The sequence below is a fragment of the Camelus ferus genome, chromosome 14, assembly GCF_009834535.1.
Source record: "Camelus ferus isolate YT-003-E chromosome 14, BCGSAC_Cfer_1.0, whole genome shotgun sequence".
In the NCBI taxonomy this organism is placed as follows: domain Eukaryota; kingdom Metazoa; phylum Chordata; class Mammalia; order Artiodactyla; family Camelidae; genus Camelus; species Camelus ferus.
In genome coordinates, this window is record NC_045709.1 from 51,280,318 (window position 1) to 51,294,887 (window position 14,570).

At 36.0% G+C, this 14,570-nt stretch overlaps 1 protein-coding gene across 6 annotated transcripts; it reads left to right on the forward strand.

Annotated features, from left to right (window-relative positions):
* Positions 1-1,217: 1,217 nt before the first annotated feature.
* On the forward strand, positions 1,218-14,231 carry COMMD6 (COMM domain containing 6). Of its 6 annotated transcripts, none has more exons than XR_004325939.1 (5): positions 1,218-1,363; positions 1,453-1,464; positions 10,693-10,845; positions 11,171-11,301; positions 13,790-14,231. XR_004325939.1 is itself a non-coding variant. In XM_032496865.1 (5 exons), exons 1-4 carry the CDS (start codon positions 1,322-1,324, stop codon positions 12,311-12,313), a joined length of 231 nt encoding a protein of 76 aa, XP_032352756.1. In that variant the 5' UTR covers positions 1,218-1,321; the 3' UTR covers positions 12,314-12,336; positions 13,790-14,231. The 6 variants fall into 6 exon arrangements, 4 of the variants coding, with proteins under 4 accessions (XP_032352756.1, XP_032352757.1, XP_006195454.1 ...); XR_004325938.1 differs by lacking the exon at positions 11,171-11,301 and adding an exon at positions 13,215-13,349; XM_032496865.1 differs by lacking the exon at positions 11,171-11,301 and adding an exon at positions 12,290-12,336.
* The last annotated feature ends 339 nt before the right edge of the window (positions 14,232-14,570 follow it).

The window sequence follows — 14,570 nt, forward strand, 5'->3', positions numbered from 1 at the left end:
GAGTGATTCAAAGTGTGAGGAGGACTTGGTCTGGCATCAGTGGCTTTGAAGATGGTGGAAGGTAGCCACAAGCCAAGGAATGCAGATAACCTCTAGAAGCTGACAGCCCTCATCCAAAAGCCAGCAGAGAAATGGGAACTGCATTTAACTGAGTCTGGCAGCAACCTGAAAGCAGATTCTCCTCCAGAGCTTCCAAGGAGGGAGCAATGCAGTCCCAACAACACTTTACCCGCGTGGTTCTAGATTAGAGACTAAAGAGACAGCGTAACTAAATTCAACAAGTGGTTATTGATTAGATTCCAGTAGTGGGTAGGGTAGGGAACAGTTTTAAAGAATATTGTTAAGGAATATTAATAACTGAGGAAATATGAATTTGGTCCATGTGTTAGATAATAGTATTTTATTAATATTAATTTTTCTGAGTGTGATAGTTGCGATTATTTAGGAGAATGCCCTTGTTCTCAGGAGTTACATGCTCAAGTATTTAGGGATGATGTGTCATTATTATGTATGCAGCTAGAGTTAAGGCAAATGTGTACAAATGTTAAGTTGGTGTGTGTAGATACAGGCTATAGGGATGTTCATTTAACTATTTTCGCAACTCTTTTGAAAAAAATTTCAAGTTTTTCATGATAAAAGTTGGCGGGGAAAACTGCTTTGGATATTAAGTAAAATTATTTTGAGATGAGTAGGAGGGAAATGGGAGAACCAGATGGGAAGGTATGGCTGCAGTTAGGCTGAGGGCTGGCGTGGCAGTAGGGATAAAGAACAGAGCCAGACGGAATAGAAAAAAGCATCCACCCCACCCCCAGCTAGGCCAGTGCAGTGAATCCGAGTGACGGGAGCAAATTATAAAACCATAGGTCCCACAGGCATCTCCTTCGCACGACAAACTTCTACGGAGAATAGGGAGAGGTGGTCCAGCTGCTTTCAAACTCGGTTAGTATCACTGCACGCAAGTCGGTGCCGCCTCAAATCTGCGCTTGCGCAGAGGGCGCTGCGGGGGCGTCAGACTGGAACAGTCCACGTCTACGGGGTAAGTAGGGGGAGGAGACACCCTAAAGTTAATCGGTTATTCCATTCAAAAGGTATCTGGCAAATCTTAGGACCTTTTCCCTTGTATTATTTTTTGTCGTTACTGATCAGCTCCAAAAAACCTGATGTTTAGTTGAGACTAAGGATGAGTTTCACACAGATGTTTGTTCCGGGCCCCTACGTCGGCTGCGTGCGCTGGGCCGCAAGGGGCGGGAAGCGGAAGCGGAAGTGTTTGTGGCCCCGGAGCGTCCACCTCCGTGGGTGGTGGGAGCCCCTGGACCCCGCTATGGAGGGGTCTAGTGAGCCGCTGCTGGATGCTAAATCCAAGGTAAGAGCTGGCCTGTAAGGTTGTGGGGCAGCGTGGCTCCGGAGCGAGAACGAGCATTCCGTAAATGTTGTTTTCTGCTTTTATTTCAGGTCACCAACCAGGTGAGTGAGTGGCCACCTTGCCCTGTCCTCAGCCGGCCTCGGGGCGGGGGAAGGGGCGGGCGGCAGCACCTGGCCCTCCGCTCGCCTCTCGCACCCGCAGGACCATGCCACGGTGTCCAGGGCTTGTGTCCGCGAGTCCGTATCTTTCATCCTTCCAGCCTGCGTTGCTCCTGAGATGGTAGCCACTCCCATTGTAATGTAATCTCCTCTACCCACTCCAGGCCAAAGAGTACAGACCCAGTATTGTTCTTCCTTGATTAAGCGCCGTTGATTCGACGCTAGGTACACAGTATTTTCTAAAGTGATACGTAGAGATGAGGAATTATTAAAATTTACAAAGATAGCACTGCAGACGTTTTCTTAGTCTTTAAAAACCAGTTATTTTGAAGATACAGAGTTTACCTCTTTAACCTTTCAATGTATATTTTTTATGCTTGGAATAAGAATTAGAATTTCTAAATATATCTTAGGACCGCTTCTTTGTTTCAGGTGTTCTTGTGGTTTTTTTTTTTTCCAGCTATTGAACTATTTTTAGACAAATGACTTGTAACACTTCCCAGAAGAAGAGTACTCAAACTAGAATATTTTGAGGACAGGAGTTACCCAGGACCACAAAGTATTAGAAAGGGCTGAGATAAATAATGAGAACATAGAGGCTGAGAGATGTCCATTGACTACTCTGTGACATGTCTCCAGCTGATCTTGCTGTTTTTGAGGATTCCTGGGAAGTAGGGGGAACTCAGAGAGATAGTAATCAACCCCCTATCTGGCTTTGCTCAGAGTAGTTGCTCAGTAACTTTGATTCTATCTCTCATAAGTCATCTTACCCATTTACTTACGTTAAGTCATATGTTTATTTGAGTAAGGTATCCTGACACTGTATTATGCTAGATTACAGGTTTTTAAAAATTAAACCTTTTGTGCAGGGTGTAGGGGGAAGTGTGTTTAAAACAATACAAGTTTATTCTTACAGTTTTGGACGTCATATGTCCGAAATTAGTCTTGTGTGACTGAAATCAAGGTGTCAGCGGGGCTGTATTCCTTCTGGAGGTTTTTGGGGAGAATCTGCTCCCTTGTCTTTTTCAGCTTCTAGAGGCTGCCTGCATTCCTTGGCCGTGACCTGTACTTCATCTTCAAAGCACATTCCAGCCTCTGTTACTGTCATCATGTCTCTTTCTGCTACCATCATCATATTACCGTTTCTGATTCTGACCCTCCTGCTTCCCTCTTCTAAATCCCAACTGGATAATCCAGAAAAACCTCCCCACATCAAGTTCCTTAATTTAGTCATAGCTACAAAGTCTGTTTTGTCCTGTGAGATAACATAGTCACAGGTTTCAGGGATGTGGACATCTTTAGGGTCTCATTCAGCCTAATCTGTATCCATTCTGTGCAGTCATTCACATGTTAAACAATTGTTTGCATAGAAAAAGCCTAGATAATTTACAGACTGTTAGAATTAATATGAGAGTTTAGCAAGGTAATTCAATTGTTTTTCTACAGTTCAGACACAGAGAGTTGAATAATATTTTTTAAAGAAGTAATTTACATTATTAATAAAGAAACTGTAAAGTACTTTGCAATAAATCTAACAAAAGATGTTTAACACCTCTATGAAGGAAATTATAAAAAGTGATAGACTTCCAGTTTCTATTTAAGCATGTAAAGAGCTTAGAAATTATCACTGTCTTAAAAGCAAGTAAAAACTGAACAAACTGAAAAATCAGTAACTCTTCTAGGATCCATCAGAGAGATGGGGTCACAGGGCACTGCACCCCAGTTGGAAAGACAGGTAAATACAGAGAATCACAACTTAACAGAAAACTCTGAAAACGAATGCTGGCGTAGGGAAACCTAAACTGTAATTGACAAATTGCTGGTAACTTAGTGTGGACAATTAGAGTTAAAATTTCAGGGACCCTCCCTAATCATTATGGGGGCTCACACTTTTGTTAGTTTCACCTCCAGGAACTCCTGAATTGAACATTTTTTATTTATGGTTCATGAAGTGTTTTTTAGTATAATACTACTAGATGAAAATTATGTGTATTCAGTATTATAGGGGGAAAGCCTTGACCTAACTATAAATCATTTCTGTTTGTAGCTTTTTATATGTACCAGATATAGCTAATTTTTAGGGCTAATATTAGTTTGAAATCCTTGAGCTATGATACCTTCTCTTTTTCTTTAAATGTTTCTCACCAGTATATGAATGAGCAGGGTTAACTGGGACCGCAACTCCAGTTCACAGTGAGTTCACAACCTTCGTACAATCCCCTAGCATACTGTTTTCTCTACCATTAAAAATATTCTCTATATTCACCTTGCTGCCGCCTGAGTCCAAGCCACCATCCCCTTGCTTAGGTACTGTAGTAGGCTCCCAATTGGGTCTCCTTTTCCTTCTTAAACTTAATGCCCTATCCAGCAACCTGGAGGATACTTGCGATGTAAGTTAGACCAGGTATTTCCCCACTTGAAGCCTTTTCAGAGATTCCTTTCACATTAGAAAGAAGTCTTAAATACTTTCATTGGCCTAAAATCCCTTCAAAAACTGATTCTTAGCTTCCTGGTCTGTCCTCTTACTCTGCATTTTTTTTTAACAAACTACAACTTCTTTATCTATTTATTTGTTTATTCTTTGTCTTCCCCACCAGAATGTAGGTTCCTGAGGTCAAGAGCTTTGTTTTATTCTTTTCTACATCCCCCATGTCTAGAACAGTCTTATTTAGTAAATACTTTCTGAATATTGAGGCATAAAGAGATAGTAACTTGTCCTAAACCACAGTGGTTGGAAGGTAGCAGAGCTAAGATTCAAACTCAGGTCTGACTTCAGAGTCTGAGCTTGTTAAATTTATCAAACCATAGTTCTATGTTGTCCAGCACCACAGGTTAAAGATTGTTCATTACTTCGCATTCTGATACTCATACTCATTGTTTTGAAGCAATTCACAATGCTTGTAGATGTCTAATTAGGACTCCTTATCATAGATGATTGTTCCTATTGTCACATTTATTGCTTTCCTTCTTGCTAGTTTTATAGCATAAATCAAAAGAAAGATGTTTTATTGACACAATGTCTAGTGCCAAATTCCCTCTTCCCATTTGTGAGACATAGTGACTTAAATTTTTGTATAGTTTATGCAATAATTCATAAATGTACGACTGCTTTCGCAATTCATACGTGTTTTGAGTAAAATAGAAAAATCAAAGTTGACCAGAGTTTCAGACTTGAGTCACTTGGAGAATAGGGATCATGAGTCGAAAAAAATGAGAATGAAAAACATTTTTGAGGGAAGGTGGTATTTGTGTTATGTTGTGGGGAAGTTGTAGTGTGAACTTAACTAGTAGTGAATGTGTTTCATGGGAAAGGCTTTCTTTTTCTGTGTTATTTTTACTAGAGGAATTAACACTAACCAAATAATGAAAATTTTTTGATTATTTGTATTTGCTTAAATTTCTGTAAACTAATGTAGGTCAAATTACATAGTTTGAGAACTTATTTTTGTTAAATCATTTATTAAGTTTATTGACAAAGCTGTTTTCAGATTGCTATGCTTGCCCTGCTTTAGTTATCTGTTGTCACATGACAAACCACCCAAAACTTAGTGACTTAAGACTATTGTTTAGTTATCTCCCATTGATTCTGTGGGTTAACTGGGTTTAGCTGGATGGTGGTTTCTACTCCGCATCATGTCAGCTGGGGCTTAGGTCATCTAAGAGCCTAATTGGGCTGGAAGTGAAGAGGGCTCACTTATGTGCTTGTGATGGCTTGGGGTGAGGACTCAGCTAGACCTGGTAATTGGAGTCAGTTGGTTCTCCTTCACATGGCTGCTCACATGATGGTGACTGGATTCCAAGAGGGAGGGTCCCAAGAGCCAGTGTTCCATGAAGAAGGAAGCAGATTCTTCCAGTTCTCCTAAGATTTGGGCTCAAAGATTCCAGAACACCTTTTCAGCCATATTCTACTGGTCAGGGCAGTCACAGGGACAGCTCAGATTGATGCAGAGGGAAATAAGCTCCACTTCTTGATGTGAGGAGTGACATGTATGTACAGAGATGGGTAGAATTAGTTGTTGGAGGATCTCTTTGAAGACCAGTTACCATATACCCCAGAACTTCTAAACATACTAGTTCAGTAAAAACTCATTTGAGCCGTCACCTTGTATCAGATAATATTCTAGTAGATTCAGCAGTAACTGATTGATAATGCCCCTGCTCTCTTGGAGTTTGTATTTCCTTGGGGACTCAGGTAATGAATAAGTAAACATGATAATTTTAAATACTGATAAGTGCTATGAAGGAAATCAAAGTATGGATGAAGGTGTCCTTAAACAAGATGAGGAAGGCTGATGACTTAGCAAAGGTAGTACACTTATGAGATCTAATATGAATTCTCAAGTAGAAATTTGCTATTAACTCATGCTATAGCCAATTTCTACATTTATAAAGTACTTAGCACAGAGTATAGCACAGCACTCTCCGATAAAACTTTCTGATGATGGCAATGTTCTGCATTGGCCATATCCAATATGGTAGCACTAGCCATATATGGTTCTTGAGCACTTGGCTGGTGAGACTAAGAAACTGAATTTTTAGTTTTATTTATTTTAAGTTAACTTAAATAGTCACATTTGGCTAGTGAGTACTGTATTGGACAGCTCAGGTCTAGCCTATAGAAGATGCTAAAAATTCTTGCCCCTAATCCTAGACCTGTCTACTTTCTTGACCTACTAGAATTTAGTTTAATTCTGAGCGGTAATCATATTTCAGCTCAGGATACAGAAAAAGGCATGGAAAATGGAATCAGGCAAATTTGAATTTGAATACCAGCTCTACTAGTTTTATATCCTTGGATGAGTTTAGTCAGTCTTTTCCTCATAACCCTTTTGAGAGAGATTAATCTGGGCATAACACTTAACATTCTTTCCATTTGAAAACTCATTTAAAAAGGAGAGAACATGAAAGTGTATTTTGTGATTCTAGCTATAAAAATTACATACAAATACTAGAAATTAGAAATAGGCACTCAGGAATATGTACATATTTTTAGAATGCTAGAGTTGTACACAGTTATTTTTCTAATTTTCTCCTATATTATGATATAAAAAAATAAAAATTAAATTTAAATTAAAATGGCCTTGAATTTTTTTCTTTATAGGTAGTTTTTATAGTGATGTTTTTATGTTACTAATAACTTCAGCTTCTGTATCAACTAATTTTTATTGTGACAGACTACAGCTAATTTCTTTGTTTACCTTTTCACCTGTGTTTGCTTTCTGATTATTTTTCTCCTTTGTATTCATTTTTCTTCTGGGAGTTTTCATATTCTTTTTGCTACTAGCTTTTTTTTTCTCTGTATGTTTACCTTTTTAAATCATTTTCATCCAACAACAATTTTGAGGCTACATTACTTCATTCTTAATATTCTCCATAGTGATGTGTGCTCTATTCTGATTTTTTGTTGTTTTTTTTTTCTTTTTTTCTTTTTTTAAAAATCTCCTATGCAATTAATTCCTATTTCAGACTCAACCACACTTATTAGAAGGTTTTCTTTTAATTTGCATTTAAATGTTCAGTTTAGAATTTGGGAAAAACTCTCATCCCATAAAGCTAATCCCAGCTCTCTTTTCCCCATGAATACTAACTTTGCACAGTAAGTGACAACTCTCCTTAACTGCCCCACTGCCAGTTTCACCACTATAATGGCCATTGAATTCCAGCATACTGTGTTCCTTCTTTGCTTTTCTGCTTGAAATGTTCTAGGTAATCCAGAGTTTTATTTCAGACTTTGAATATCAAATAAGCAATGTTTTACTCTACCATTTTACTGTGGACATTGAAAATGGAACTTCTTGCATCAAGGAATTGTACAGGCTAATATGTTTTAAGAAGTTTTCAGTTAAATTTTTGAATATTTTCACTGAACTGATATAAAAAATTATCCCTAGTCATGAAATCTCTGAACTCTGTTCTTGGATTTTTAATCACTTATTAAACATTCCTATTTAGATATTCCTTATCACTGCTTGATAATACCTTCAGACTTAAAATATATAAAGTCCCGATTGATAGATATTAGTATTTTCCCAGTCATCTGGGCTCAAAATTTTACAGTTGTCTTTGTTAACAACCTTAACTCTGAAGACAATTGTCAAAGCCTAATGATTCATTCTTCAGAGGATTGGCTTAAACTTACCTTTCACCACCTTTGTTCTGGCACTTAAAACCTCATTCCTGGATTGTTATGTTCTGCCACCAGATGAATGTTTTTAAATTGGTAAAAATCGTACCATTCTCTGAACTCCAAAACATTCAGTGAGTACCCACTGGCTATAGGAAAAGTTTAAATGACTTAGTGTTTTCCGTAATAAGGTGAAGTACAGTTGACCCTTGAACAACACAGGGATTAATCCATGTATAATTCATAGTTGACCCTCCATATCTTAGGTTCCTCACATACGTGGATTCAACCAACTGCAGATTATGTAGTACTGTAGTGTTTACTATTGAAAAGTGTCCTTGTGTAAGTGGATCCCTGCAGTTTAAACACACATTGCTCAAGAGTCAACGGTAAACGAGAGTATATTGAAAACTCATACAATTTGCAAAAAAATTATTAGCCTCTTGATTCTTGATCTCTTGTCAGCTTTATTTTCCATACTTCCTTGTAAGAGCCTTTCTCTTTAAGACAGATAGATGTTATGTCCCTTAGCCAGATATTGACTGTTTTCTTCTCAAGTTGGTTCAGCTTAATATTTATTAAGCATTTATTCTTTGCTAGGTGTGTATGGAATATATAAAGAAGACACATTTTTCCCTGTCAATTTCAGTTCTGTTATTCCTCAAAACTGAGCTCTATTCCCTCTAACGCTTTCTCTTGATCAACTACCCTGTAGTAAATGTTTCCTTTCAACCAGAAATATGGAACTCACTGATTTATATCCTCCCCTCCCCTGCTTTATATACGAGACAGCGTATGTACCAAAACATGTATAACATATGAACTGCATAATGAATAGTTTTTTCCCATTTTGGTGAGATATAATTGACATATAACTGCATAATGACTTGACATACATATACTTCAGAATGGTCACCACAATATATTTAGTTAACCTCCATTTCCTCAAATAGTTATCCCCCCCAAAAAAAGAGTAATTTATAAGTGAACATCTGTGTAACTGCAACCAAAACTCAAGAAACAGAGCATTACCAGTACCCCAGAAGCCCACCTCATGCCTCTCCCCAGTCAAACCTCTGCTTCCCCTCCTCCCTAGAGGTAACCATTATCCTTTTGTGATAATCATCTTCTTTATAGTTTGGCATGTGTGTATGCATCCCTAAACAATATTGTATTTCCTATTTCTCAAGTTTAAGTGAAAGGACTCATAAGTTTTGAACTTGTTTCTTTCAAGAGTTTTGGTTTTAAATGCACCTGAAGTTCATTCATTTTCATTGCTGTACAGAATCTCATTTATCCATTTTATTACTGATGAACATCTGGGCTGTTTACAGTTTAGGGCTATTATGAATATAGCTGCTAGGCACATTCTACTATAAGTATCCTGTGTACATATGCACAAGTTTTTCTAAGTTATCCCTAGTAATTAAATCTCTGGATCACAGGATATTCATAATTTCAGTTTTACTAAGTAAAGCCAACTTTCCAAAAGATTGGCCCAATTTAGACTTCCATCAACAGCCCTGTGACACATCCTTCATGCCAGTTTTGGAATTTTCAGATTTAAAATTTTGACATTCTGTGGGGAGGGTGTAGCTCAGTGGTAGAGTGCATGCTTAGCGTGCGCAGGGTCCTGGGTTCAATCCTCAGTACCTCCTCTAAAAATAAAATAACCTAGTTACCTCCCCTCACCAACAAATTAAAAAAAAAACAATTCTAATAAAATTTTGACATTTTGATAGGTGTATAGCAGTATCTCATTGTGGTTTAGATTTGCATTTCCCTGTTTCCCTTTCATATGTTTATTAGCCATTTGTAGTTCTTTTATTGTATGCCTATGATTTTTTCTCTATTTTTGTATGGGAAACATTTAAAATGCATCTATGTGATTTTTTACTTATTAAAGATGATAACCTTTTTTTTAGCACCAGCCTAGCCTTCATGCTGTGGCTGATTGGCCTAAAGCCAGTCTGAAGACAGGAGGAAGTTTTGGTCCTTATGCTGATCCCGCAATTCATTAAAATTTTTTTATTAATAAATAAAGCCATTTGCCCACTAAGCATTAATTTGGCAGCAAAAGATATTAGTCAATAAACAAGTCCTTTTTTGTGAGTGCTTGCTATGTACTCTGTACCCACCTAAGCTTTGGGAACAAGAATCAAAATTCCTCCACTCATTGTCTTTTATGTTTTAAAGTCGGTATTAAGAGCTGCATTTATCCAGCCCTGTTTTATGCCATAGCAACCCTGAACAGTCATTGCAAAGAATTAGCTAAAAAGTATTGAGGCAGCCAATAATCAATAAGCATGTCATCTTTGGAGTCAAACAGACTTTGGTTTCAGTTAGGAGTCCAGAAATGTGTGACCCTGTGTGTATTATATAAATGCTCTGAAATTCTGTTTTGTCATCTGCAAAATGGGAAATAATAGCCTATAATACTATGATGATTCAGTGAGGCATTTAATACATGTAAACTGCATAGCACATCACCTGACAGGTAGCCATCATCAACTGTGATGAAATCTAAAACCACCTATCACCAGGATTTATGCTAGTGTGAGGTCTCAGGTCAAGGACTGTGGTGAGGAAAGAAACTGGAATGGTTCCCATGTGTCTCAATCAAATATGAAGACGGTATATAACTCATCTTCTTTTTTAGGACTTTTGGGCTGTGAAATAGAGGAACAGAAAAGTGAAATAAGAGATGGTCCAAAACATTTGGAACCTCCTAAGTACAGGAGCAAAAGAAAAGGAAAACCAGTACTGCCATACTTACCTGTTACACATCCAGTGGAGATTTTGGTGTTTTTTTTTTTTTTCCCCTTTTGTAACTATGACAATATTGTTTTCCTACTCTATTTATAGCCCTTATTACCTCTCTCCATGTTCCTTTGATGAGTATCCCCCTAGCAATATTAAAATGAAGACATTTTCTTTTATTATGATTGGCATTGAAATTAAAAGTTGAATATGAGAGCAGTAAAATTGAATAAATATCTGCATTCAGGGAAATATTATAACTGATGTTTTGTATTGTTTCATTACAGCTTCTAGACTTTCAGTGGAAGCTGGGTATGGCTGTGAGCTCGGACAGTTGCAGGTCACTTAAGTATCCTTACGTTGCAGTGATGCTCAAAGTGGCTGATGATTCAGGCCAAGTAAAGAAAAAGTCCTTTGAAATGACAATTCCACAGTTTCAGGTTTGTAATTTAACTCATTCAGTTTAGTTCATTGCTCTGTAATTGCTGCTTAAAAATATATATATAAAATCTCTTTTAAGAGAAAAATTTAACTTTTTATTTGCAAGTATTTTGATGTGCTTTTCATTTGTTAATACATACAAAAGATCTGGATTTGTTTTCTTTGGGAATTTGATAAGTTATTTTCAATATTTTCAATATAATCTGAATTTGTATACTGTGATATTAGATCACTTTCTCAGTGCTCACCTTTAGTATATTTAGGAAATCTGCATCTTTTCTAGCAGGATATTTACTTTGCATTTAACTCTTTTATTCTTCTTAGGCTTAATATTCAAGAATGATTAAGCTAAATGGATCTTGCGTTTGAATTGTATTGACACTGAATTTTCTGACTAATAATGTTTATAAAATGCAGATCAGACCATTTGATGACTAATTTTATCTGTGAGGAATGTGAGTAACTTAATAGTTTATATTTAGAATCATGTTATATATATTACCATTCTACCTCTTCTGTAAGCAAGGAAGAATTAAAGGAGGTAGATGAGAAATCAGATTTTCTTTCATTTTTTAATTTTATTTATTTTTTAAACATCTTTTATTGATTTATAATCATTTTACAATGTTGTGTCAAATTCCAGTGTAGAGCACAATTTTTCAGTTATACATGAATATGTATATATTCATTGTCACATTTTTTTCTCTGCAGATTTTCTTTTAAATGTACATACAGGGAAATTCTTTGTCATGGGCTGATTTAACTGACCTTAGAGTTTTTGTTTGCTTTGATCCCTTTGGTGAGTGAATAGATAGGAATCCTTCCTTACAGCAGTTACTACTTTAAGAAAAGTCAAGTACTCTTAAAAAAAAAAAAAAAAAAAAAGCTACCATAGTGAATGGAATGGAAATATAATGAGAATTCCTTATAGAACTAAAAATACATTGGTCCCAGGCTTCTTTTTTAAGAAAAGCCTCTCATATATCACTTTCGGATGCTTTTGATCTCTTTTACAAACTTCATTCCCCCCCAGCTTTATTGAGGTATATTGACAAATAAAAATTGTTTAAAATTCAAGGCATATGATGTGTTGTTTTGGTATACCTGAAAGGATTACCAGTCAAGCTAACTTACATATCCATCACTTCACATAGTGTGTGTGTTGAGAACACCTGAGATCTCTCTAGCAAATTTCAAGTATTGCATTATTACATTATTATTAGTCACCATACTGTACATTAGGTCTCCAGAACTTACTCATCTTAAACTGAAAGTTTGTACCTCTTGACCAGCATCTCCTCATTTCCCCCACCCCCCAGCCCTAGTAGCCACTGTCTACTCTCTACTGCCATGAATTCCACTTTTTAGATTCTGCATATGAGTGAGATCATGCAGTATTTGTGTTTTGTGTCTGACTTACTCAATTAACATAATGTCCTCCAGGTTCATCAATATTGTCAAAAATAACAGGATTTCCTTCCTTTTTAAGGGTGAGTGGTATTCTGTTGTGCATATATACACACCACATTTTCTTTCTCTCTTCATCTTGTCAGCAGACACTTGGGTTGTTTCCATACCTTGGCTACTATGAGTAATGCTCCGTTGAACATGGGAGTGCAGATACCTTTCTGAGGTGGTGATTTTGTTTCCTTTGAATATATATCCAGAAGTAGGACTCATGGGTTGTATTGTAGTTTTATTTTACAAATTATATTCTAAGGATTTTCTTTTGATTTCTTTCCTTTGAAGCAGGTATTTCTGCTTTCGAACAAGAAAGGGTCACAGATTTAACATTATTAATGCTAATTAGTGTCTTGGGAGAAATTAGGACTTGGTTGAAAGGAAATAAATGTAGTATATTATGATATATGAATAGCTTTCAACAGAATATACAAACCAAATACACTTCAAAAAAGGATGTAAGTTTCAGGCTTTTAAAATTCATAATCCTGGCCTAATTCTTACTTTTCTTTGTAGCATTTGTGCTCCTTGATTTCACCTCTAAATTTTTTTTTCTCGTAGGAAAAGAAAAATCACAAATGGGGCAATTCTTTTAAATATAGTTTTTACACAGCTTAAAGCTAACCAGGCAGAGTCTGTTAGTCACATTACAGGACTGAGAGCCAAGGAACATTCTTTGAGCTTCTAATTTATATCTATCCTGTAGCTGCAGTTTTGACCCTCAGTATATGTTTTATATAGAAATAGTTACTTCCTGCTTTATTCCATAACAGATTTACATATAAATTAAAACAAAATACAGATACTCTTTTAAGTAGTGAAATAGAGAATTAAGTCCAAATAAAAAGGAAAATACCAGGATGTGAATCATAAGAGGGTATCCAATTTGTCTCCTAATTCTTGGCAGGTAAAAGAGAAGAAAGGAAAACAGAATTTGTTTTATCCCTCTTTTATCTGAGGCTTAAAAAAACAAGATGACTTCTACAGGAGAACCACCATACCAGCTAATTTTTTAATTGAAAGAGATATAAACTTCTACCATGTAAGCTATTGTCAGTGTTGAGTCTCTCTTGTAATTGATAAGGCAGCCCCTGTCACTCTGAAACACAGTCTGAATTTTCACTAAATTAAAAACGATTTGAAGCCTGGGAACCAATCTGTTAAAAACAAAACTTCATTGTCTAGGACAGTGCTGGGTATTTAAGAAATCTTTCTGATGTGATCTCAAAGAACTTTGTTGTATGCTTTTAAAAAGTTTAGTTGTGAACTAATTGTCCGACTCTACAATAGTATTTTTGCTTGCTCCAAATTGTACCTGTATGTTTCTTATGGTAACCTTCCAATAATAGTAGTTGAGGATCTGACATTAAAATGCAAACTTAATATGTTTTAGAGCCTCTGCTGGTCAGATGTAATTAAAAGAACTACCTAAATATTCTCTATTAAAACAAAATTAATATTATTTTTCCCCTTTTTCTCCAGAATTTCTACAGACAGTTCAAGGAAATTGCTGCAGTTATTGAAACTGTGTGAAAACTGATTACTTGATTGATGAATTGCTATCATCATTCTAAAATTATGGACTTCACTTTCTGCACCAAAACTGCCTAAGGATCCAGTGATATTTATTGACTGAAAATTATACTTTCGGTTTTTCATTTTTTTAATAATAAAAAATCAGAAAAACAGGTATTGCAAAGTGGTGATCAATACACAACTTTGTGAATGTACTAAGAGCCACTGAATTGAACACTTCAAAGGGTGAACTCTGGTATGTGAATTATATCTTAATAAAAGAATAAATTAGGCAAACAATTGAATGATATAGAAAGCAACAAAAGTTTAAGTATTAGACCAATAGTTTTAAAAATTACTGGTAATGTTACCCATTTTATAAATAAAATCTTATACTGAGTTCTTTATATATAGTCTTATATATAAATGACAGAAGTAATATTTGATTAGGATAACATGACTTTACAAATTCAGTCTTTTGTTATAAAAACAATCAGTGAGAAGAGTGAGGCAGCTTCTCAAACATTTGGAATCAGGTTAGGATTGACTTTTGCTCCCTTATATTAGCCAAGAATTCAGCTGTTTCTCTTACTAATATTTGTAGAAAGTTCAAGTGCATGCACAAAGACAGAAAAATAGGTTTTATTCTGAGTTTATGTACAACTGAGTTAACCTGGTAGCACAAGATACTGTGTTAGATGATCTCTGTTCAATTTAGATTTACAAACTAGTTATTAAAATATTTTAT